The sequence below is a fragment of the Emydura macquarii genome, unplaced genomic scaffold (assembly GCF_026122565.2).
Source record: "Emydura macquarii macquarii isolate MOO-44397 ecotype Brisbane River unplaced genomic scaffold, CSIRO-AGI_Emac_v2 contig_1790, whole genome shotgun sequence".
Lineage (NCBI taxonomy): Eukaryota > Metazoa > Chordata > Testudines > Chelidae > Emydura > Emydura macquarii.
In genome coordinates, this window is record NW_027131927.1 from 28,935,322 (window position 1) to 28,962,702 (window position 27,381).

At 40.5% G+C, this 27,381-nt stretch overlaps 1 protein-coding gene across 1 annotated transcript in view; it reads right to left on the bottom strand.

The window, feature by feature from the left end:
* Positions 1–27,381, bottom strand: part of UNC5C (unc-5 netrin receptor C) — a 326,895-nt gene that overhangs the window by 83,096 nt on the left and 216,418 nt on the right. The window contains exon 3 of the mRNA XM_067557393.1: positions 15,056–15,199. Coding sequence (XP_067413494.1) covers positions 15,056–15,199 — 144 coding nt within the window. The remainder of the gene's footprint in view (positions 1–15,055; positions 15,200–27,381) is intronic.

A 27,381-nucleotide genomic window follows, 5' to 3' on the forward strand; every position in this document is an offset into this window, starting at 1 on the left:
TACTTACAAATTAAAATACTTTGCCCATAATGTGCAATAATCACATTTAGTACACAAACCAGCTTTTTTCTGATTATTATAAACAATTGGGACAGATGAGCATAGAGCAGTATGGTTTCCCCATCAGAAATGTCAGTAGGTTTTTTAGCAAGTGGGATTAATGCACACGGAACTCGCCATTTCTCTGTGACCTGACATGCTGTAATATTTTGAAAGTATCCCTGCATTCTAGTGGGTCAATGATCTACAAACTCAAAAATACTTTTAAGTACAGGCCCTGATGTAATAGCCAGTAATGTCCTCAAGGGAGACATGAGAGACTACCAAGTAAATAATACTCATTTGATAAAAGGATATAATTATATATATAGAAAGTTAGGGAGCTCTTCCCCTCCATTCTCTCTACTTTGTCCTGTGTGCTTAGAGCTTTATCCATCCAGAACTATCTATGTTCTCCCAATCCACTGAATCACCAGATAGCTGCAGATAGATACTGGTCATGAAGTATATTCAACTATCCAAACATAAAGTTGGCTTGCTATGAAAAGCAAACAAACAAAAGTTCTAACCTAGGCTTTTTAGAAATGTTGAGGAGATGGAGAGATCATATAGGGGACTCCAGCACCTGCTGTGTCTAGCTGGATACATCCCATTGGGGCAGGACTGGGTCTGTTTTTGAGCAAATCAGTTTTTTTATTAAAAATATCTTTAAAAAAAAAAGTTTTGTGAAAGCATTTTGACTTTTGTATAACTCTCCATTTGCTATTTTCTGATTCCAATCTTCATTTTCTGTCTGTTTGTGGTTTAGAGTGTTCTTCCCCCTCATCCTCCCTGTCAATTTTGATTGAATCAGCTTAATCCCATGGTGAGATTTTTCAAAACTAAATATTTTCAAAAACAATATTTTTCCACTTTTAAAAATACCATTTTTGAACATTCTTGACTGTTTGCAAAATGAGGTGAGAAAAAAGGTAAAAAATATATTATCAGAAAATTTCAAACTTAAAAATGTCATCCATTTTGAAAACTAGAAGGATGAAAGAAGCTTCAGAAAATGTTGCAGCTGAAAGAGACTGTGTGAGTTGCCCCAGATCTGCAATAGTTCTTTTTTGCAGTTTTCAGTGGATGAGAAAAACTGGAACCACTTCTACCCCAAACCTTAAGTGAGTGATATGAGGTGAAGGGATGAGAGTACCCCCTTTACCACATCACTTTGGTAATATAAGGTATGTCTACACAGCAAAGAAAAACCCACTGCTGGCCTGGGTCAGCTGCTTTAAGCTCGCAGGGCTGTTTCATTGGTGTGTAGACTTCCAGGTTTGAGCTGAAGCCTGGGCTCTGGGACCCTGCCACCCTTCAGGGTCCTAGAGCCTGGGCTTCAGCCTGAGCCTGGAAGTCTACACACCAATGAAACAGCCCTGTGAGCCTAAGAGAACGGCATGAGCCAGCTGTGGGTTTTTCTTTGCTGTGTAGACATACCCATAGTCAGGCCCACTGACAGAGGTGGGTGAGGGGGGCAATTGACCAGTGGCCCAGCGATTTAAAAGGGCCCGGAAGGATGGGAGGATAGATAAGTACCTTCCTCTCCTCCATACTCCCAAGGTCCCACCACTTGTGCTGTCCACCCCTCCCCTGAGCGAAGCTTATTTATTATGTGCCATGCAGATTCCCGAGCAGCTGAGGAGGTGGTATCTTCTACTCAGCTTCCCAGGTTCATCAGTAATCTCCCTGGGGAGTCCAAAGGATCCGGGAAGCTGAGTAGCAGATACCATCTTCTCAGCCGCCCGGGAACCTGCATGGCACATAATAAAGAAGCAAAAATTTTCGGCAGAAGCCCACTCAGACCTCAGCCATCCCTTTCTAGCGGGGCCATGGACTGTTCTGCCCTGTGGCCCAGAATCGCTGTCAGTGGGACTGCCCATTGTTCTTACTTATTGTCAGAGTTTGGGATACCCCTTCATCTCACCATACTGGTGCCATTCATCACCCTCCCTCTATTTTGCACAAGTGTTAGTGGTGATAGCTAGGAGAGTTTTTGCCCTGAGTGGTCCTTCTCTTCCTGCTCATTGAGCTTCCCCATGGAGCTCTGCCAGGGAAACATCAGCTGGGCCTTTAAAAATTTCTTCCAAGGCTGATTTGGTCGGACAAGGAAGAATCCACTTCTTATGTTAGGACACTAGGGGATCAGCATACCTCTTTGGTGTCATTCCCATGAAGCTTGATTGTTGCATTAGCTGCCACATCAGGCTTGGGAGAATCAAAAAGGTGACAGTTCATACCACTGCACAATTTAAACGCTATATAACTGCTTCTAAAGGTGCAGCCTCCATGGCTGCAAGTGGGGACTTTGCCTTGGAGCTTCTAAGGAAGCGGTTTTGGTTTGGCCAGAACCCACGCCCTGTACAACAGATATTTTTCCTCTCCCCTTCTTTTCCAGGGTATGATGTAACTGAAAGAAATCCAGGTTTAAGGATTAAAGTTCTGGGATGCACCTCTGCACCACACCCTATTTTCTTTACTAATGTGCAGTGCCAGTGAAGTCAATGACTGTTCTTGTGCTACGTATTACAGGCATAGCACAACGCATACACATAGAACTCTGGGGCGAGTCATTGTTCTAAGACTCCTGAAATACCTAGGAACAATCTGTTGCAATCAGGAGAGAGGGACTCCTTCAGAGTTGCATTGAAATCCATTGTTTTCCACTGGTGCAAAACTGGACTAACATAATGAAGGGATCTATCTCTCAGTGTAAACCCACATGAATTTTTCTGCTTTTTGGAGAGGAAAAATAGAGCCTTAATGTGAAATATTTTTAAATGGCTCAATTTTAAAATTCCAAATGTAATGCATCCTTCATCTAAAAACAACTCAAATGTTTGATTTTTAGTCTCCCAAATGTAACAGTTTCTGTGTACAAGTCCTTTTAATTCCTGGCATTATTCTGCTTCCTTTTTTAGCTTTTATCTTTTCAGTCAGCAAAGAATGACCTTTTTTATTTTTATTTTTACACACTGTATTTTATTCCTTCATTGTAGTTCTGGGTTTTACTGTGATGTGTGGGTGGGTAAAACTTTAAGGATATCCTTTATCATTTCTGAGAAAGGAGATAAGAGGCAGGGCAAATGCCTTCAAGGCAGTGCTAATGCAAGGGTGACTGATGAATAAGCATGAAAAACGGACACTTGTGAGCCAGGAATTAGATGTAAACCAGAAACGTACAGAACAATGCAGCATTAATGTCAGGAAAAGATGGATTTCTGCCCTTGGTAGACCTTAAAGACTCCTTACTTCTGTTTTGTGCTCTTTCCATTAACTCTAACTAGGATTTTCCCACTAAAACAAACATACAAACGTCATCAGAAAATGAGCAGGACTTTTTAAAACATTCTTTTTCACCCAACTTTGATTTAGTATGAGCTGCTGGCATATAAGAGTAGAAGCAGACTTTTGCAGAGATGTATTCAGCGAGATAAGTTTTTAAGAGCTTGAAAATTCTTTACTACAAGAGAAAGTGTGTTTGTGTGTTGTGTTTATATACATATACATCCCTCCCCCCCAGAAGATATATATAAAGCAACAGCCACAAAATGGGAAAACAAGTAATGGTTTGGTAGGGTTTTATGTTTTGTTTTGTTTTTTAACCTTATTTAATGTGGAGACATGAGTAAGCAAAATTTGCAGATAAAGTTTGTGTCCTGCTGGAGACAAATGTTCTAAAGGATGAAAGGCCCAGTGTTATTTTAATTTCCTTCAACGCCCACAAAAGTTCATCAGGTTACCACAAATCACATACTTATGAAAATGAATTACATGCTACATTTATTATTCCAACCATGCATGAGTGGTGCTGAGCTGGGTGGACAGGAGTGAAGGTCTTTACACAATTGACAAAATTCTGAATTCAGCTGTCCAGTCTTCCATGATTTTGCTTCCATAATTGTCCACAGTTTGGTATAAAACTGTGACACGCCCTATTTCACAGACATTGATTAGGGAGTTGAATCTGGATTTTCAATTTCAAGTGCTAGAAGATAAAAATGAGACTCAGAACTATGTTCAATCAGCCACATTTCAGTTACTTCTTCCTGTTCAAGGCTGAGTCTATGACCTTTCTATTTGAGATCAGTTGCAGTGGTGGCTAGAATAATAGAAAGGTTCCATATCTTCTTTGAATTGTTTTTTGATTTTGACCTTATGTGGTTCCAGTTCTTTGTTATTACTTAGATCAAGCCTGATTTCCAGTGAGACTTTAACACTAGTAGCATCAGCCTGTAATCTGGCAAATCCCTCTGAAACCTCTATCAATTGCTTTTATAAATGTCATGCCTCTCTCTGGAGAACCTCTTGCTGGGTAAAATGCATGTTGTGTTTTGGTCGAAGTCATCCTCATGCTCAGTGAATGCTCAACACACTCCTCCCAGTTGGATGTAATTGTAGAGACACAGGACCACAGGACACAGGGTCTCAGCTGGGCCCAAAGAACAACAGGCACAGCTAAGGAGAAGGGAAATAAAAGAGCCCATTGGGTCTCAAATTCAATACTGAGGCCAGTTCTGCACCATCCTAGTCCCCTGCATAAAGATTGCTTTAGATGACACCAGCTGACAATGGTCCCCAACTTCTAGCAGCTGAGGGCTGCTGCAATGTAAGGATGCCCCAGAAAAACACCTTTTCCCCAGCCACGCTATCAACACTTGCAGCTGGTAGAAGAGAGGCAAAGAAGCCAAAGGGTTCCCCTTTTCAGGGGGAATCTTCCACTGACTAGATCCCCTGGCTTCAGAAAGTTTTGTGCAAACAGGCACACAGTTGCTTTAGTGGACCTCAAAATAAGGCCCACGATTTTCCTGAGAGTTCCACTGAATGTCATGGGGAAGCTGGAATATCAATCTTCCTTTTTCAGCTAACCAGCCAGGCTGATGGTGGCTGAAGAATAATTTTTGAATTAACACAATATTCTTTATGGATGTGCTAGGTGCTCCTTCTTTCTCAATTTGGTTTAGATTGTATACTGAATACCATAGGTAAGAAAATTAGGGTGCCTGGACTCTACAAGTTCTCTCCTCTTTCACTCTTTTTATTTTTATTGTCTGAACAAATGGCAAAGATCTTCTTGACATACTTCTTCGCATTCTTCAATGGCATCTTCAGCCACTTGGACTCTGTTTGAGCTGAAGAAGCTGAAGAGTCTGATTGTCTGCCCTTTCTCAGATTAATTGCTTGTTTCCCACTACTTCCTTCAACTTTAGGCATGTTGAATCAGATAAATTCCTATCTAAGAATCAGCCATTTGCATAATTGATCAACAACTTTCACATTTACTGCACTTAGAATGAGGAAAAGCCACCTAATGAATTCAGCACTGTAAAGACTGAAGAGTAATGAGTTAGCCATCTTAACACAGAACTATGTTATCTGATGTCCTACACATCTTTCAAAAGTAGCTAGATGCTTGCTCCCTTAACAATTCACAACCCCACCCACTCTCCTTACAGTGCAATGATAGTTGACTCCACCCACTTACCACACCCCTCTCTTCAATCACCAATGGCTCCATCTATTCCCCTTCCCTTCTAAGGGCAGGTCTACACTTAAAATGCTGCATTGGCACTGATGCAGCTGTGCCGCTGTAGTGCTTAAGTGAAGATGCTCCTACCCTGATGGAAGACCTTCTCCTGTCAGTGTAGTTAATCCACTTCCGTGCTGTCTACACAGGGCGTTAGGTCAATATAACTGTGTCGTTCAGCAGTGTGGATTTTTCACACCTCTGAGCAACGTAGTTATACCGACATGTTTGTAGTGTAGACTTGGCTGAAGCTTCTAGATACATCTAAACATCCTTATTTTTTCTAAGCAGGCATAACAAGTGTTCTCATCTTTCCCTTTTAACTTTTTAAAGGGTTAAAGTTTTCATACAGAAACTGAAAACAGAGCCTAATGTTTCTAGTTTCTTTTTAACTATATGTTATAATAATTTAAATGTGAACGTGAAGTTAAAAAAAATCAAAAATATCCATAAAGCCACTAGATTCAGTTTTATCTTGGAAAACACAAAAAACCCAAACGTGAGTTTTTCACAGTATTGGCAGGTCCTTTTTTGAAGAGCATAAATGTATCAGAGGAAGCGTAGTAGTGATTTCAGGTGTGCATTTGCAATTAGTTGTGTGAAGCTAAAGTTGTACCATACAGCAGGGGTCTCCAAACTTTCAGCTGCGAGGGCCACACCACTCAGTCTTGCTCTTATGGTGGGCTGGAGTGGCTGGGCCCATGTTACACAGGGGGGAGAGGGGAGGGGGAGAAGGGGCAGGGCTGGGGGAGTAGCTGCCGCATGGCACTGCTTGGGGACAGGAGTGGCTCCTGGCCATGGTGCTGGGCCCACATCATGTGGGAGGGAAGGGGCAGGGCTGGGAGGGGGGAGTGGCCATCGTGTGGTGCTGCTTGGGGTCGGGAGTGGTTCCTGGCCAGGACACTGGGCCCATATCACATGGAAGGGGTTGGGGGAAGGGATGTGGCTGGGAGAGGGGAGTGGCTGCAGTGTGGCGCTGCTTGAGGCTGGGAACGGTGTGGCTCTGGCCAGGGCGCTGCTAGGCCTATATAGGAGAGGGACAGGGCTGGGAGGGGGGAGCGGTGCTGCTTGGGGCTCGGAGTGGTGCTCTGGACCCACGTGGGAGAGGGGCAGGGGGAAGGGGCGGGGCCGGGAGTGGGGAGCGGGCTGGTCAAAATTTGTTGGTGGGCCATAGTTTGGGGACCCCTGCCATACAGGAACTCTAAAGGCGTTTATGTAAGCAAAACACCCTAATTTTTCATACACATTTCTTTTTTCTGATTCATTAATCTGTCTCTTGTAGCGGACTATCACTATAGAAATATATGTACAAATCTTTAGTTAACTTCTTGATTGCTATATTTCCAGCACCTTCAGGGTTCAAGCAGGCTCTGTTGCAAGACATTCATTTTATGAGATATGACAATGTATGTAGGGCATCCCCAAGGCTACTACTGAAGGTATTAATACACTTAAATTCAGGGATTTGTTAAATGAGAGTAACACTAACAATGACAATAATGTCCATTTCAATTCAATTCAATGGGTGTTTAAGTCAATATTTGAAACCCTAAAGCTTGCATTAGTAATATACACTAATCATAACCCTTCTTCTTCTTATTGGATGTGGAGCTTGCCAAACCAATTTGCGGCAGCCTCTTAAGTGAAGAACAGAGCCTTCAGACCACCATCAAATCTGGTCAGAGGGTCAATTGTCATGATGTGTGATATTATCTGTCTCCGGCCACAGCTGCATGTGGAATCCTTGTATTGGCCTCAGATGTGAAGAGGCTGGTTGCATGTTGACCCTGGCCTGTTCGAAATCCATTGAGAAGGGCCCATGAGTGGTATAGCAAGCCAAAGCCGGGTATACATATGATCAAGTCAGTTATAGGAGACTGGTTTCTGACATGAGCTGTAGACAATTTTTCATGCCACATCGATGTCATGGTGAAATCTCAACAGGGCAAGTGGGCCCATAATGGGTGCCTCAACAACAAACGCACTCTAGGGTGGTTATAGAGGTCTTTATATAGTGGTAGGCTCAGGTTTGACCTGATTTTCTCAATCATTCTGGCTGTAGCATCCCTGCGATGGATGAGTGGAAGAGTGATGTTACTTAACATGGGGAGCCAGAGTACTGGTATGGGTTGAATTGTCCCAGTTACAGTGTGCATAGTTGATTGCAGCTGTGTGTCAACCAACTTCTCGTGAGACAAATGGAGCCAGATGAAGCACAGTATTTTGCTGTAGACCAACAGAGAGCTAAACCAGATGATCAGAGAATTTGAGCATTTGCTCCCTGTGAAGTGCTGGCAAATTTGCTTAGAAGGGTGTTATGCGTCCTCACCTTAATCGAAGTTTTCCTCAGGTGGTATAAGATATCTGAGAGATCTATCTAGGTTTACTCCAAGGTAGACCGGTGGGATTGGTGTTTCATGTGATGTCCATTGAGAAAGATAGCTCATGGTCTGCTCTGGCATTTTAAAGATGCAACACAGTCAAAACTGTCTTGGTCACACTTGGTTGTAAATGCCCTAATTTACCATCAACTGCACAATCAAAGCCATATGTATCAAAGGGAAAAGTATCCATATTTTGAAGTGAGAGAGCTTGAAAGAGATATGGACCTGCCAGAAAATGTTGCTGACAAGAATGATTCTAATGTAGAGATAACGTAAAATGAGTTAATGCACACAATGAGTCCTAAAATGCCTTCTTTCTCTCTGTGACTTGTGATGGAAGAAGTCATCTTTGGCTCAAGAGTAATCTCAACTCGAGACCATGTGGCCCAGTTCTCCCCATACAGGATTAAGTAACTGCCATTAACTGGGAATTACTCAACCTGCAGGGAAAAAGGATGCAAGCCTCCTTTTTAGTACTGCCCAATGTACACATACCATCTATAACCAATTCCCTTCATTTTTTCATACTTCACACTCCTGTAAGTTCTTGATTTCCTTTTAAATATCCAAGCCTAATTGTCCCCTTTCCTCCAGATCTTATAGCCAATTCAGTATTCTCTAATATTTTGGTGGCAATGGAACTGCATCTTCACAATGTTGTTTATGTTCTAGAACACTGAGATGTAAAAATAAAGGGAAAATAAATTCAGCAACATAACATATGAGCAAGCCCCAGTATTAAAAGGTTATCTACCTGAGTGCCAGTAATAAATATGTGATTATTTTCACATTTGTCTTTCTGTCCAACATAAGTGGAGATAATCCATCAGGTAAACCAATCCACTCTCCTGTACTACATTTATCTTATCTGTATACAGTATATCACATGTATACAAGCTACTATTTAAACTTCTTTCTTTTTAAAAAAAAAAGCAATTCTGGGAAAAAGGCTTTTATATAAGTCCATACAAAACTAATAAAATTAAATACAAGTTTAATAAGCAAAATTCCTTATTAAATAGTGATTTCTTATTGGAAAAGAGCAATGATTTTTTTTTTAAGTTTCCATTTGTTCCCAAGATACTGGTAAGGAGCCAAAAAACTAGACGACATCTAAATTCATTATGCAAAAAATCTTGCTCCGATTAAATTAGGAGGGAACTATTTATTTTTTGCAGCAGGTTTTCAGCAACTCAGAAGTTGGACATACAGATACTTGCCCAGAGTCTGATTGTACTTTTTCAGGTATAATTTCAGGCAAAGTAGGTATAATTTCAATGAATCTAGTGGAGTCACACCAATGAAAAATTGGTGCAAGTGAGAAGAGAATCAGGCTAATTTCGCATTTATTCAATTCAGCTGTAAATTGATAAGACATGATCCTCAGTTGGGGTAAATTGGCATGGCTCCTCTAAAGTCAATGATACCAGTGATGGAACTGGCTCTTAATTTAGGTCAAATCCTGAAGTACTTAATTAGTCTTTATCAAGTGAAACCATCACCAGGTTTAATTCCATTCTCGGTTACACAGGCACAGCTTTCACTGATTTCTTTCAACAGCAATTTTGCTCAAGCAAAGAATGTAGGATTTTATCCATTTCAGGAGATTAACATTTTTCAAATATTAGTTTTAAGATGCTGCAATGGTTTTGGATTTTTTTTTAACAAAAGGAAAAAGCTATCCTAACTCCTTTGTCTTCTCTCCATAAAGCTGCAGTCTCTTAATTCAGTAAGAAAAGTATATTTTAGATCCAGTGTATATTAACATTCTAAAGTATACGAGAACCTCTAGAGTCAATATAGCTAGGGCCTGCCTAGAATGAGGAGGAAAATTGTATTTCACCATCTAATATCATGCATCCCAGAAAATGAATTACATTTCTCCAGCTCCACCATTATTCATTCTGTTTTTCCATTTGCTAGCTTATTAAAATACCTATGATTTTCAGGTCTAAACAGATCCTAGGAAATCTGCCAGTTTATGAGGGTGAACCCCTCCAGCCTTTTTGTTGTGGGGAGACCAAACTCTCTGGTGGAAGAATTCCAAGGAAACTAAAAATCGCGGAGTTTCATTCCCCTATTCAGGAATAGCCGTCATAGAAGAGAATGGTTCAAAGCTTAATTACAAATGGTCCATAGCTGCAGAGTTCACAACATCCAGTTTTACACTCTGAAAGTTCAGGGAAGTCAGAACCTTGAGTTTTGATTCAGTTTCACTTCCAGTTTAAATTTCCAGCACGTGTATCCCTCTGAAAAACACCACTCTTCACTCCAAAATTAGAGATGCCATCCCTCTTGAACAACTGAAGTTCTCCACTTGGCTGACGTGATTCTTCAATTGATTTTTTGCAGAGAACTTCCATTGACCAGGTTGTTATGCTTTTTCTGACACATGCCTGACCTTGCATGAAACAAATACAAGCTGCTTTTCCAGGGTGCACATTCTTCACACTTTCAAGTTACTTTTCAGTTAATTCTATTACACGGTCAATGAACAGAGTTGTTGAATGCAATTTTTTTGTTTGTTTTAATGGACTTCAGAACTGGTCCTCCTGAGGATACAATAATTCTACAACCCTGAAAAGCAATAAGACTAGTGGCCAAAAAGGGGGAAAGAGAGAGAGACAAAAAAAGGGATCTTTCTTCTGAACATGCTAGAAAGGACTAATTATGTCATCATCGAAAAGTACAACTTGTGCTGAAATCACCAGCTATGGCTATTAAGGCAAAGTAACTGCTGCAAACAGAGCACTTTAGGGTCCCCCTCCAAATATATTAGCCTTCATTTTTTGGTATTTATCAAAATGAAAAATGTCTGGCCTGATGTCATAAAACCACAGCCAGTTGTGTTGTGATTTGTTTCCTTTGAAACACAGCATTATGTGCTTACTGTAGGAAAATGTAAGGGCCAGATTCAGCAGGAATCCTATGCAGATGCACAATATGAGGGAGTGTAAAGAGCCTCCCTGCCCATTGTTTGTCCCAGATAATGACCAGGGGAACACGAAGATTGTTCTCTCTTAACTCAGTGATACTCAGGGCCATGGCTCCCCAACGTGCACCAGCCAGTGCAATTCACCAATCACATGGGAGGCAGTAAGCTGCACCTGGCATCTCTTTTTGAGGTCTCCTCCCCAGCATCAGGCAGCACTGCTGAACCCCTCCTACTGCCTATTTTAAATTTTGGCACTCTTGGGTCTTTCTGATTAGCAATATCTCATCACACAAAGCCTACCTGGGCATGCCCAGAGGATGTAGGATTTGAGATTTCATAGTTGTATCATGCACTCTGTGAGTAAGTCTGCAGTTGAATTTTAGTATGTTTGAAGTCCAGTCTAGACAGTTGTGATGGGGTATTCAGCCCCACACTATCCCAGAAAGGATTACTGAAGCCCAAGATGGGTTAAATAACGGGATAGGCCACCACGACAGAGAGTTACGGTTGATGATCAAGCACTGACTGGAGATGAAGCCCAACTGGGCAGGGACAAGCAGGGCTGATATAAGGTCAGGACGTGAGGACGGGAGATAGCAGTGTGCAAGCCTGCAGTCACTCTCTGGGCTTAGAGAGGGAAAGGAGAAGATTCAGGGAGAGAATAGAAGCCCTGGGATCCTGGCCTTTCAGGAAGGGTTTACCCAGAAGTGTGGGAGAGCAGAAGCCTGATGGGGTGGAGTAATAAAAGATTCAGGGAAATGGCAGCAAGGTTTGGGACAGTGCAGACCTTGGCTGCTGATTCGAAGATCCCTGAGCTGGAACTTTAAGCAGTGGAATAGTCCAGTGAACCTTCTTGTTAGGCATGTGCTTAAGTATCTTGCTGAAATAGGGCCTCAATTATGGTGGCATCAATTCAGAGTCAACCCACTGAAATCAAGTGAGTGACTCTGGATTAACTCTGGCCTAATTGAGCACAGAATTTGGCTAATTATTGTTATCTAGTAAACAATAATGACTCCATTCACTGATGTATATACTGTATGTGTTTAGAGTCTACACAAATATTTATTATTTATCTACAAGACCAACTAAAAAATTTGTAGTTTAAAATAGATGATTTTTCAGTGACTGTGCATCTGCTGCTTTGCATAAATCTGCAGGCTAAGGACCCAACACTGCAGCTCTTAGTCCTGTGAGTAGAGGCTACAGGCCTGGACCATAATTGTCAAAAAAGCCCCAAATCAAGGAAAAGTATTCAAAAATTATCATCAAAAAGCAAAACTGAAAGATCATAGGGTCAATTCCTCCCATTTTAAAAAATACAATTCAGCATTATAAAAATTACTAGACTGACTTTCTCTTCCTCTCAAATGTGGTCAAAAATATCACTCACAAGCAAAGATCTTATATGCCAATTTTTTGCCCAGAATGATTTTTCTTTTTACAGCTAAATTATAAACCTCTGAAAAGAGACGTTTATGATGAAATCACTGACAGATTCTTGGCTTAAGTGCAGTTGCTGTATATCTATATATCTAATTTCATGAAAGGCAATTACACCTCTATAACTTTAACACTGGCCTGTTATCTTCATCTGATATACATTCAGATCTTTAATTGAAGTAAATATGATAGCCATCTGTCAAGTGTAACTGGCAGCGCACCAAAATCTACTAGGTGATTTAATACAGGCTTTGTAATCTAAAAAAGCTGTTGAAACGTTGCTAAATGAGACTGCTAACACTTGGAATGGGTAGTTAAAGTTCACTGCTTTCCTGTCAGAAAGACTCCAGAGAACTCTAGAAATGTTTGTTTGCCTCTAGAAAAGAATTCAATACAAAATGCCTTATATGAAACACTCCAGAATCAGGGGAAATACAGATTCTATGTAGGTTCTGGCTATCTAGGTATTTGCAGTGCACTTATCACTGTGATAGCAAAGTACCTAAGTACTCCTAAGAGCACCGTGACCTAGTGAGTGGATAAAGCTGCACAAGGTTCTACTCCTAACTTTGCCACTAATCTGCTGGAGGACCTTGGGCAAATCAGTGCACCTCTGTGCCTCAATTTCCCCTTCCTTAAAATGGGGAAAATTATTAGAAATGAGTGAATAATAGATTATTCGGTTCTGTAGCTGAATCAAAATAAAAATCATACAAAAATTTGTTTGGGTTTGACCCAACACAGAAATTTTTAATTTTTTTCTTTCCAAAACGAAAATGTTTTGTTTCAGGTTTAATGACATGTATTGTGCGACCCAAAACGAAATGCTCTGTTTTCTTTTTGGGTGTTTTTTACCTTTATTTTTATAAAATAAGCTAAATTTCTAAACAAAACAGTGTTTCAAAATGAAAAGACACAACATTTTGTTTTGCAAATGTTAAAATGAAATGTTTTGACTTGTTCTAATTTTTCTTTAGACCAAAACTATTTACTAAATTCAACCCAAAATCACAAATGGTTTTGGTCAAAGCAAGACTGAATAAACTATTAGTCTGAAAATATTTGCTCAGCTTTAATAATGGTACTGATCCTTCTATCTAAAGCTACTGATGAAAAGCATTATATAAGAGCCAGGTATTATTATCTGATGCAATAATATCTGATAAGCTGATTACAAATAGTCTGGGTCTGTATGATGGACGAGGCCAAAATCTTGCATCGAAACTCCACTGAACTCTGAGGAAATTCTTCTCCAGATACAGCTCTATATCCAAAATTTACGGGCAAGATTCATTTCTAGTCAAGTATCTTAGGCCAAAGTGTTCAAACTTGGGTACTTAAAATTAGTCTCCTAAATCTGTATTTAGACATGTAAATAAAAATGGCTTGATTTGCAAATGTGCTGAGCACCCTCAACCACCCCAAGGACTTCACTGATAGCAGGAGGGAGTCCTAAGGTATGTCTATCCTGACGGCGGCAAAGTTGCCACCGTCAGATCGACCTATCTGGATTGATTGAACAGTCGGTGAAGACACACTCAATCAAACCAGAAGTCAACACTGTTAATCCACCCCCTCAAGTGGTGTAGCGCTGTATCGACGGGAATGCAGTTCCCATTGGTGGAGTGAAGTGAAGACGGAGCACAGAAGGGAAGCACAGCAGTTGACGGGAGTTATGTAAGCTACTCTGTGTAGCTTGCACAACTCCCATCAACTGCCACCAAATCACCAGATATGTGTGGACCAGGCCCTAAAAAGTCATTTCATTTGTAAGTGGCACGAGATAACACTATTTCTTAGCAAAATGATAAGCAAGCATTCCTTCCTTAGTGTTCTTCCTTAAAGGTGTTGGTCAGAGATATGTTTTTTTTACTGGAAGAGGAATTCTGTTAGACTATATTCAGTATATATGAGCCAGGCAAATATCCAGTTTCTAGTAAGCATGCACCAAAAGATGTTTCTTTCTTCCTTTTTCCAAAGGCAGCTGAAATACGTTTGTGAATTATGTAGCTGGCTTGCTTGGTACCAAACAGAAACTCACTTAATCCACATGAAAGGGAAATGGGAATCCCCCCGCAAATTCTGTATTACAAAGAAAAGCTCCTCTTTGAAAATTAATGAACATTAAATATTTGTATAGTCAACTGAAGATCTGCTGTCTGGAAATTGGTTGCCCTGTTTTTTCTGGAGTGGACTGAGAGCAGGGAAAAGATTTAAAATAAATATTGAGGTTAGTAACCAAGCATAGCAAGGATGAAATGTTAAGGGTTAAGATGCGTATGTTTGCTATCATAGTTTCTCTCTGATTAAGGTGGTATGCTAAATTTGGTCTGTATTTGTTTGTCAAGCAAAAGCAGCATTATTAAATGGTTACAGAGACACAGAGAAACTGTTCTTATGCCATCACAGGGTTTGCTTTGATAAATTCCAGCCTATTAGCTGCAAACACTTTTCTTGGGTCAGGATCACTGCAGAACTTCACAAATAATTTGATGTCATTGATTTTCTTTTTTCCTAAACCCTGATCGAGAAGGATGCAAGTCCTGCTCTCAGAAACAGAAGAAATGATAAACTGACACATCTAGGTGCAATGCTGATGATTTGATATCTGACAGGCTGCATCAACCACCACAGAAGCTTCAAGACCTATTCAGTGTACGTGGTTACAAACAAAATTCCCCACCCAAAAAACCCAGAGTCACTCCACCCTAGAGAAAAGATACTCACATGCAATGCGAACATAGGCCTTTCGGCTCTTAGTAGTGCCTGCAGAGCTCCAAGCGACACACTGGCACCAGTAATCTTCAGGTCCAAAGAGTTCTTCCACCTGCTGACGGGAAATCTCAATGCTCACTTCCCGAACAATCAAACCTGTCAGGATACAATTAATATCCCGAGTGTATTAGAATTGGTGAAGCTATTGTTCAAAGTAATAGATCTGAGAGAGAGAAAGAAAGAAAAAGCGCACTTGTAAAACTGTCATGATATTTTATGAGCTCTGGCTGATAATCTACTCACCAGCCCTTATCAAGAGGAGGCTGTTAAGAAAAACATTTTACATATCCAACAATATGATAAGGTGAGCGAACAAGTTTATATTTTGCAAGACTCATTTATATCGTGTACACATTATACATATAAACATTGGGCAGATCCTCAGCTAGTATAAGACAGAGTAGCTCCATTGCTTCCATTTCCCATTGACACCAAGTGAAGATCTGGCACAGTATAATTTTAATATGAAACATGCTTCCCATATCACATATCGGGAGCTGTGTAAAAATACAAGACTCCCCCTTTTTAAAAAAAGTATCATCCTGTTTTGGGATTTTGATGGACTGAAGTGCTGATGAAGCAACTCTTGTTCACTCTAACACTCAATTGTGCACTGCCTTATAAAAATACAACAGTTGTCTACAACAATGGTCTTACATCCTGCAGCTGTGAAATACTGTGCAGAACAAAGGTCTGCACTACAGTGCTGAGCACCACTGTGCTCTACATTGCCCTCTAACATGCCCTCCCACATATCCTCCCATAATGCATTTTAATGAAATCCTCAAAAATCTGCACTGATAACAACAGTGATGATAACACTGTCACTGCCATTACAACCCTAGCATTTACCCAGTTACCACACAGTGCTATCTGATATGCAGCATTTTTTCCTTTTCTAAGTACAAGGAAATATTGTGGTAACTCAGCTACCACTGCAATACCTCTTGGTAAGATGCTGACTCTTTAACAGCAATTGAAGTACTTAGTGTTTTGCATGAGCCCACCCTTAAAATTCACAAACCCTGTGAAAATGCTCTTCACTTCAGTTTTAAAATGGCAGCCAAAGTATGGGGGGGGGGGAGGAGGAATCTGTGCACCACTTGTTAACATATTTGCACTGTGTTGCTGATGCGAACGTCTCAATAAACTTGTAGACTGTGTCCATCCATTAAAAAAAAAAAATCATCACCGTTTCTAAAATGTAGTCCAACCAAGAACTTTAAGTTCATAAATCCCACATACAAATATTTTGTATAGCGTGACCGATTCTCTTTTTCCTCACTGTAATGCCAGGAAATTTAATTAAAGAGATACTTGGATCTCAGTGCGCATAGTTTGTCTCTGTCACTGAATAACACAGGGTTATGAGTCTTTCTACTGAACACAGACTTGAGCCCTTTCACGCCAGCTACCCCCAGCCTCCTGCCACATGGATTACAAGGTGATATTCATAACATGAATGTTCCCAATTGTACAGCACAGAACGCTGCATGCTCTGGAAACCAAGTGAACCCTTGATTTTGGCTCCAGCCTCACAGAGGTTCCATTCAGGAAGCTGGTGATTAATTCCTATTTGTGCACAGTTGTATACTGTCATTTATGCTGCACACGGTTTGCATCCAAAATTCGGTTAACAACATAATAAAACCCAACAACAATAGGAATTGAAGCATGTAATATCATACAGATTTTTTGGTGGGAACTCTTTATAATTAGATGCACTTTCCTGCTGGGTATTATATAGCCTACCACCTTTTTAGTTTCATTATCTTTGACATGTTTGCCCATGAAATTATACACTCTTTTGAGGAAAACACAGACAAGCTTTTCTCCTCGAAACTAAACACTCAAAATTTGATTGCTGTTCTTTGACGAAGTAAAAACAAAATATGGCCTATATATTTGGAAATTTGGCAAACACCACCTTCTGCTTTGAAGAGCTCGTCTGGCTCCAAAAGTGGTCCAGAGCTGTTCATTGTCCTGTCTATAGCTTACATGTAAAGTATGTTCAAAAGAGGTTATGTTTTCACAGTGCAACTACTGCTAGCCTAAAGATCTTACTGCAGTCCATTCCCACTTTTATAGCCTTGAGAACCTAGCAGTTTGAATGTGACCATTTTTTTTTTTTTTTTTTTACAATGAAACTGATTATAATGGAATTTGCTGGAGCAGCAAGCTAGGTTACTAGAGGGCTAAAGGAAGTAGTCTTATAATGAAAGTAGAGTACAGGTTAAGAATGATTACAAAATGGACTTAAAATTCTGGGTGAAAATGCAGTTTTCTAATTATGTGTTGAAGATATGAAATATACATTATGTCAATAACATTCACTAAATACACTGGCATAACTTATCTCTTGGTTCTTAACACACTCTCCATTTAATAACAAATTAGTCTAGGCACTGCTTTTCTAGGACATAACTAGCTTCATAACATCACATAACACAGCTTCATAACATCACAGGCTTCAGGTTGTTTAAAGTCATTTGGCCTTTGGTCTCACAAATTGTGTGGTAGCCATCTAGAAGGGCATCTTCTGTTGTTGCACCTTATCGCTAAAAAGCATGTGATCATAAATACAGTGTTACATTTGTCTCTAAGCTAAACATTTTTTCTAGAATCTACAGTACATCAAATCAGCTGCTGAGACATCAGCTGGGATGATATAGATAGTGGATATAGAAATCTATGGGCCAGATTCTCACCCTTACTCTTGCTGAATAGCATCTTACTCCATTAGGAACCATACTGATTACTTGTGGAGTAAGGTATTAGTCAGTGTGAGTAGGGCTATAGTGTTGCCAGCTCCCGCCATTGGAAAATCATGAGTCAGACTCCAAAAATCATGCGATTGGCTTTAAAATCATTGGGAGCTTTTTTAAATGAAATGTGGGGGGGTTTATTTCCCTTCCAGTTTTGGAGCCTTTACGGTGTCTCAGGTCACACCTCTGGTTGACAATGGGGAGTCCCAGCTGCCTGGGGCTGACAGCGGGAACCTGTCCTTCTGGGGACCCTGCAAATAGAGGTCCTGCTGTCATCCCCAAGTTGCTGTGGCTCCTGCTGTCAGTGCTGGGCGGCTAGGGCTATCGTTGTCAGTCAGCCCCAGGTGGCTGGGGCTGAAAACAAAAATCCTTACATTTGCGAGTTTTATCATGAGTCAGGCTTCATTTTACTTAGAAATGGCCTCTCTCGCGATTAATTTGCGACAGTTGCCATGTGTGGCAGAAGGTGAGTCTCCGTGATTCCGCCTGAACTTACATGCACCCTGAGGGTCTGATTCTGCTGGCATTACTCGTGTTCAATAATGCCTCATTTCACAAGGAGTCCCACTGATTTAAAAGGAACTTCTTACCCAGTAAAGTACCACTCAACCTAAGAAAAGGTGGAAGAAGTTGGCTGTAGGCTCATGCAACTAGGAATGGGGTAATTTTCTTCTGTGTTGTGACAGGTCTGAATCCTATTGGTGTTACGTTAAACAAAAAAAATCCCTACCACAATAACATTTTCTAGTTGTGTTAGGATACCTTTAGTTTGATACATTTAATATCTGAGACAGCAACTGGTCTACAGCTGAAATGATGCTGAAAACCCACAGAAGACCTGATACAGTTTCTCTGCGTTCATCCAGTACTGTACGGCTTAAAAACCTCGTAGGAGAACAATAATAGCATGATAACCTTGAGAGGAGGACTTCTAAGAGATATCTTGATCTTTCCACTACTGCAGATGCTTCTGCTATTGAATCACAGGAAACAAGCTGAATTCATTTCATAATGTTCCTCATTAGCCACCTTTTGCATTACAAATGTTTTTCTACGGACTCAGTTGGTGGGTCAAAATGTGGGTGTTAAATCCTGACAACATCCCATTAAACACTGTGTGAAAACAAGAGACTGACAGAAACAGCTGAATAAACTTATTTCCTCTATCTCCCGCCACTGCTTTTTAGTACTTTGGTTTTACAGAACTACAAATGTCCTGGTTTACAGGTAACCCAGCCTTTATACTCACACTGCGTCAAATTCTGCACTGATTTACACCTCAAGCAACCTCATTGATTGCATGGGACATAAATCAGCATAGAATTTGCCCCCCACACTTTATGGCCCACATTTTTTAGGGGGCTTCTATATTTGCACACACAGATTCTGAGTGTGCGTGTTTGGGCTTGTGATTCAGGCAATTGTATGTCTACCTGCCTGCCTATATAGGATGCACATATTCGTGAATGCAAAATTAAAAACCATTTTAAAAAACTTTTCCTTGTGCCTCTGCACACATGATCACACACACAAAGGAGGATTAGATCACTCAAGCAACTGGTAATTGGTTATGAAGCACTTAACTGCTAGGACACAAGTTCAAATCCATCCCGCATCAGTAATACTTGAAACATGTTACCATCCCACTGATGTTTCATTTCTACTGTGAAATGACTTGAAAGTTTCAGTCAGGTTCCTAGCATACAGCTATCCACATCACAGAATAAAACCCCATTCACAACTGCATACCTGACAAAATTCCAGTAAATTGCAAATTTGCATAAATTAATATATTTGCATAAATTCAAATATGAAGCATCAGAAGCAGATGCCTTCCTATTTTAAAGTTATGCAATAACGAACCCAATTGTAGGGAGAAAATTGAATGCATTTGTGGGAAGCTGTTTGATATGTGCCATATACTGTGGGTAAATTCAATAAATAAAGATACCGTCCTTATTAAAAAGCTTCCATGCTGTGGTTAAAGTATAGCTCCTACTCTCTTTCATGGTAATAAGTAGCAAGAAGATGATTGAGGTGGAGGGGGGGAGTCTTTGCTTATGCTATCTCCTAATTTGGGGCTTGTCCCTTGGCCGGCATGCCCACCTAGGGGCATAAGAGGAATGTACACTTCTACTGAGATCTTGGACACAGGCATCCACAAACGAGTGGGTGTTGTGTCCCATTACCAACCCCCACTTGCAGCAGGTGGGTGGGTGGGTGGAGCCTTAAAGTGAAAAGTCAAAACAGAAAGTCAAGCCATTTTAATCAGTTTTGTATAAGAACTGGTAATGACATTGAACGAATGTACACCAGAAAGAAAGGGATCATAAAAACATGCATTCCCGTTTTTAATTCACAGGTATTTGATCTATGACCTTAGCAAACAACCTGAAAAACTGCAAGGCAGCCTAAGAACTGCTCATAGTCAGTTTTGAAACTTAAATGAGAGAGCTCAAAAGAGAGAACAAAGGAGAGGAATACTGTCTTGTGGAAGAGTCTGGGATCTGTGGATTTGAATAATCTAAATTATGAAATAAGTCTGAGAGAAAGAAGATGACTTTGAAACTTAGTGCCAGAGGTTTTTACACATACAAACCAGTCTGATTTCACATACAATCCACCCAGACACAGAATTGAATTTGCCATAAGAAAAATCCATTACATTGCTGGAACGTCCCATTAGAAAGGGCCAAAAACCTATAGCCTGAAGGGAAACAGTGCGCTTGGCAAGACTGAAACTGTTATTAATTGGCAGCACTTTGGCCCTTTCAGCAGAGATCCCAAGGGTTGAACAATCTTCTTACCCCTCCAAGTTGTCCCTCCAGGTAAGGAATGAGGCATACTGATGAGGAGATTCAGGGCAGCTGGCACTGAATGTGCCCGTTTTACACCAGTTCTGTGAAGAGAGGGCCTCAATCTCCAGGCCTGTCAATCCAGCACTATTTACCAGCATTACATGCATCTTATCACATTTTAACAGAAAATTATACTTCTTTTGGGCTGGATTTTGACTTGGACTACACACCCATGTAAGCAAGTAAGAGATAATCAGAACTTTCCTTACATCCCTACACAGTGTAATTGGACGTCTGTGAATGGGGAAGCAAAGAATAGATGGAGCCTTGACTTAATCTGTCTACTTGCTGACTGGTACAGCTGAGTGTGCACACAAGGTTGGAGGGATAGTCATTTGCAGCTGTACAGAAGAACAGCTAATCACTTCCCCTCCTGGAGCACAGGGAAAGCAGGAAGGAATTATGGTTTACATACGTAGCTCTTTACTATGACTTGCTTTCTAGATACACAGTCTAGAAAACACACTATTCTTTAAGATGATCCCAAAGTGCTTAATATATTAACTGGTTACATAAACTATGAGGCAGATTATGTGCTCTTCAAAGGCAGGAGCTGTATTTCTTTTTTTAAATGTCTGTAAATAATATTATGGTATTATATTATTAGTAATAGTAATAATAATTAATGGATTCTATCTTGCTCCCATTGAATTAAATGGACAAACTCCTAACGATTTCCATAGCAGAGGAGATTAGATAGATAGATACACACACACTATTTTATATATCTCACTACTCACACCCATGACTAAAATTCATTCACTCCTGTGTTGAAATCCAACAACTGTTTTGTGAGGCACAGCAACCCTATACGATTGCTTAGGATAGGAAATGAAGAATACTGTGTTCATTTGAAAGGCCAAGAGGAATTTCAGGACAGCAGAATTTAATTATGCAGCTCGGAATTTGCCCAGGTCAGCAGGTACAGTATTTGCACTGTATTGGGCTTTTTTTGTGCTAAAAATTATTTTGATGTTATTTCGGGTACAATAAACATTGACAACTTTATATTTTATATTAACCTGTGTGTGTGTGTGAAAGAGAGACTGTTCTTTAGGACCTTACTGGAGCAATTTTGTGAAAGCATTACTTTAGTATGTGTTTGATGGGTGTTCTTTTGTGTTTTTATTGACTAAGAGATACTTCTTCAATTAGTAATCAAATATGTCAGAGAACATCTCCCAGGAGATAGCAACTTGTCACCCACCATGTCTGGGACAAGGAAATATTGTGAGATGTGTATTGTAAATAACTGTATTAGTAATACTTTACACTTACATAGTGCCTTCCAACCAAAGATCTTAAGGTGCACTACAATAGTGTGTGTGTGTGTGTGTGTGTGTGTGTGTGTGTGTGTATGTGTGTGTGTGTGTGTGGTGAAAATGATACAAGTAAGGTAAAGTGACTTACTCAAAGTCACAAAATAAATCAGTGCCAGACCTTGTAAAAGAGCCATTGTTTTCTGATCCCCAGATCCCTGTTCTAGCCACAAGGTGGATGAAATCCTGGCCCCATTGAAGTCAGTGGGAGTTCTGCAACTGACTTCAATGGGTCCAGGATTTCATCCAGGATATTTGTTCAACTCCATCTAAGAGTCTACTCATATTTTTAATTGGCAGTTAGTCAGAATAAGCTTTATCCCTCATCTAAAAAAGGCAGAATTTTCCTTATCTTATGAAACTGGCCAAGAGCACAACCCAAAGTTCTTAATAAAATGTTCACATAGTACTTGTTATTATATTTGGTCTCCTGTAGTAAAACGTAGTGATTCAAGCAGAGCATGGCCAATATTTTCACTTCAAGGTGTCTCAGAATATCTATCTGATTTACAATTCAGTAAGTCAGAAAAACTGTTCAGCCACAGACTCAGTAAACCGTCTCTTTCTGGGGTGAGGGATCTGAATAATTTTATCCAATAAAATATTCTTTTTATAATAAATAATAAGTTAAATCAATACTATATGACGACAGAAACTTGTTTATAGTCTTTTGGAGATGGATTTCTTACAACCATAGAACAACACTTTTCAAACTCTTCAAAGTACTTCTGTTATGATTTCTGGTGTTTCAAAAATTAATTAATAGGTTAAGCATAAATAGGACTGCTTCAAATATAATGATTCTTTCTGAGAAAAATGCTCTCTCTGCATTCTGTTGGGACAGAGATGATTGCATTATGGCATGCCTCCTGTATACTTTACTTTCTAAACACATCAACTGCAATCTTAACAACAACAACAAAGAAATAAAAATATTTGGAAATAAATAAAGAATAAAGCTAAGCGACTTAAAAAACCCCAACAACCCTGCACCCTGTTATTGCATGCATCTGCTCTTTCAGTTCCCAGTAAGGTCTGCTTGGCTAATGGCACACACAGGAACTTGGTGAATACTGCAAACAATTTTCCGCAAGTATTAGCTCAGATTTTTAAATGAACAGCTTCCAGCTATGTTTGTGCCTTTTATGGCCTTGTTCTCACTTGGAAAAAAGGTGCATTCTTAACTTGAGTCAACTAACATGACATAGCAACAACCTAGTGAAGACAAGACAATTGGAGACAAGAGCTAGCAGGTGAAGGTAAAACTTTGAAGAGCCTGAATTCCCGTTTCCCTTGGCAGTGGAGATCAGGCATTTCTTGATCAGCCCGGGGCCCTTGTCATCGCTGCAGCTCTCTCCATCCCCTTCTTGTTCTGGGTCTTGTCTGAGGGTACCACAAGGTGGAGGCTCCCAGAAAAAAAGAGACTCATTTTCCTTTTATTTCGTAGCTTAGTCCCTATTCTCTGAATGCCTTAAAGGCAGTTTTCTTAAGCCCACAGACTGAGAGGCAGTGTTTGGACTGAAATCCCTCTGGAGGTTCTAAGAGAGCAGCTAGATCTTGGGCAGATCTAAGAGAGCAGCTGGATCTCCTGCAGCTTTTCCCTTTGATGGCAGTGGGTTGTTGCTGCTCAGCTGAGAGAAGGTAGGGAGGAATGTTTCCTGTGCCAAGGTCTGTGGTGGCTTCTGTAGCTGAAAAAGGAGAAATGACTTGTTTTGCTGTGTGCAACGCCTGCCAGTGCCTCAGGTGCTACTGTGGAGGCAGCTGTACACCAGTGCCTGGGTAGAAATGCTATTAGGCTGGTAAGGCCTGTTGCATTCTTTCCTGTGTTCAGGCGTTCCTCTCAGCTCTAACAGTATGATGCTCCACATTACTGTCTAAGGGGATGGTATCGTCAAAAGATCCACTGTACTATCTCTACCTTCAAGCAGGGAGGAACTTTATCCACACATCTGGACTGCTACCGAAGACCAGAAAGAGGTATATATATATATATTAATTATCATCATGATCATGATCAGAGAGAGGAATATATATAATTTTATTGTTATTATCATGATCTCCCACACATTCTGCACAGAGGTACAAATTGTAAGCCCAGGGGCAAATTCTAAGCCAAGTCCAGAGGCCAAGTAGTTGAGGTGAACTCTGGGTATATGTTCAGAGGGGAATCAAAAAGGCATCCTTTTTCCTCAGGTCACAAAGTGGCCTTGCAGACGCTAATCCTGTCTTGTGGCTAGTGGTAGCACTTGAGTCTCTGGTGCCACTCACGCTGAGTGCTAGGTGCCCTCCTTTTCTTGCATCTCCTTTCCAAATCTTGCCGCCTCCTCCTCCTCCTTGTGCAGCAAACCAGGGGACTGTGCAGACAGGGCTAGGATTTGAAGGGTCAGATTTTACTCCATATTTGCGGTAGCTGTGGAAGAGTCCCAGTAACACAGATCCCTCCCCTTGGCAGACATATGAGTTTGAATATCTTTGAAACAACATTGAGCTGGCTATTCTTGCTGTTAAAAATATTTTCGCTGACAAAGGAAATGCATAACAAAGATCCTTCTATGGAGACAATTTCCAGTTCCACGCCACGTTTGAAAAATGTCTACAAATTGCACTAAAAGTGAGTGATTCTCTCACATACTTAGTGCCATGTGCTCATGTTTTTTTGATTTTTTTCCAATCTCCTTGGTGCAAATTAATAATCCCACCACAATTTATCTCTCCAGAAATCTCAGTACAAGTGTGCATCTACACTTACCACTAGCATCTATAATTTCTGAAATAACGTAGGGCTCTGGTCCATGAACACATCTGCATTTGTATCAAACCATAGCAGCTCAGGGCTTCCAGTCATTCAGCAGTCACTTGCGGTCACATTTGGTGGTCCCACAATGCTTTGAAGGACTGGTACCACTAAAACGAGGTGGGGGGGTAGAGGGGAATGTTCAGATGGAAAGGCATGACAGAGAGTGACTGTATTAGTTATTCTAGCTCTTGACAGAAAGCCCAGTGCTTGTTCTGTGACTGAGGCATGTGTGACTGAGTAAAGAATTTTTTTTAAAAGAGGCCAGAAGAAAACTTGCCAGAGGTTCATGTTTTACATAAAGCTGCAGTTGAGACTTCACAAAAAAAATCTATGCACTTTTTATTTCTGGTTCAGAGGATTTACGTGCTCTTTCTAATGATCTGGGCCTTCAGCACCGGGTAATGCTTCCCAGTCCCCAGTTTAGTGCTCATGTAAAATTGAAGCGCTTTTGAGGCAGTTTAGAGCCTGCAGATGAATCTCAATGTGCAGGCAAAAGGCATAATGGCTGTTTAGCACTTTGCGAGACGAGGCTGAGGAAATCATGAAAAAACAAACAAACAAACAACTATTGAACTTCAGCCATCTGGGAAGCCAACAGAGAGCTTCTGAGTTTTGAACAGCATGTTTACATTGCATTTGTGTAACCATGGAAGGAAAAATTAAAAATAAATGTGATTTTTATACCAAGGTTCTCTGAGTTTGGGATGTACACACACACCACACACGTTACACATACACACCACACACGCAAAATGCACCTAAGCTAAGTGAGTTTTGAGAAGACTTTCTTTTTTCTTTTGCCAGTTAGGGATTGCATTTCACAGCTGATTTAGAAATCTTGACAAATTAAAAACAACAACAACAAACACAAGACACGCAGCTGCTTTCAAAGGTTCTTTTGTCCAGTGCACTGTCAAGTTAAGTGACTTTCACCAGATATGCAGTGGCTCTGGGAGTTTACCGCCTGTTCCCACATCCAAAGTATTCTCAGGTCTCAGCCAGGCTTACAGTGAGAGCTCCACCTCCTTTCCATCAAGCGATATTTCTTCGTTTGTAAGAGATAAAAGAATTATCACCAGCAAGGAGTGTGAAAAGGAAGCATAGTGGTGACAGAAGTCATGTTGTGTCTGCGTGCGTCTGGATGTAGAATAATACTGTGCTAATTTTCAACCATACAATCCCTATTGACATTAGTGGAACTGCATGGGATGTAAATCAGTGCAGAATTTTGTTCACAGAATCATAACACTTCGAGGTGAGAAAAGACCTTTTTGGTCGTATATGTGAAATTTTACAGAAGTGCTGCTCATGCTCATTTCTTAATCAAAAATAACTTTACTTGTTCTCTCATTACTGCACATCATGGACTCAATCCACAACACAGCCAGAGAGATGAGCAGTATGCACCTTCCTCTGCTGGAAGCCCTGCTGGAAAAACAGGACCAAAGCCAGAAAACACCGGACAGGGAAGATCACTGAGTGGAAGTTAACCCTGCTATAACAAATAATAATAATACATAAAGAGTTGCTTTTATCCACACCAAAGCACTTTACACGGGTGAGTAAGCATTATTATTCCCATTTCACAGATGAGTAAACTGAGACATAGAGCAGTTAAGTGATTTGCACAAGGACACACAATGAGTCAATGGCAAAGTCTGCTTTAGAACCCAAGACTCCTGACTCCCCAGTCCAGTATCCTATCCCATAAACCCTGCTGCTCCTCACAGAAGTAGCATTAACTCACCCTCATTAGTTACTAGCCCCCATGAAGACGTTGTAGGACACAGATGTGGAATGAATAGGCAATGGCAGAAGGTTGTCTGCAGGAGAGGGAAGGCCCTGGAGGCAATTAAGACCATTCTAGGATCCTTGTCCTTGCCTTCTCCTTTCTTGTGGATTCTGGGGATCAGTGGGGATTGAGGGCCTCAGCCCCTTCCCACACCAGATGAGTGACAATTCCTCGTCTTGGAGGATAGGATATGGAGGAACCTGTAAGAAGTGAGTCTTATATGGTTTCCAGGAAAGCCTTTCTCTTCTTGTGAGTTTCTTACAGAGAAAGGGAATATCTGGTCCAATGTTCTTACTCTACATAATGTAATAAAATCTTAATTTATCTGAAGTAATTATAAAGTGTTTTATTATGATATTTTCCTCTGCTGTGTGAAGCATTAAGGATTTTTGCAATGTAAAGGTTGCTTTCACATCTGCAAAAGCAGCCACCCTCTTGAATTTGTGAATTCCCTATGGTCAATTCTACTTTTTATCTGTACAGTTGTGTTATTTTCACGGTATTCAAACTAAAAGTAGAAGCTTTTCTTCTTTAAAAAATAGCCAAAGGGGTCTTGCTGTTGGCTGATACCTTGGTCTTGATCCACAGAGGGCCAAGTTCCCTGCAGCTGGTTTTGAAGCTGTAAAAGCTGTGCGTAGATAGAGCTTTTATTGTAATAATGATGCTTATTCTCACACAATCTTCATCCTCGTGAGAGGTTCCTATATGGCCACTGGAAGTGATGTGGAAGAAGAGAGAGGCTTGAGT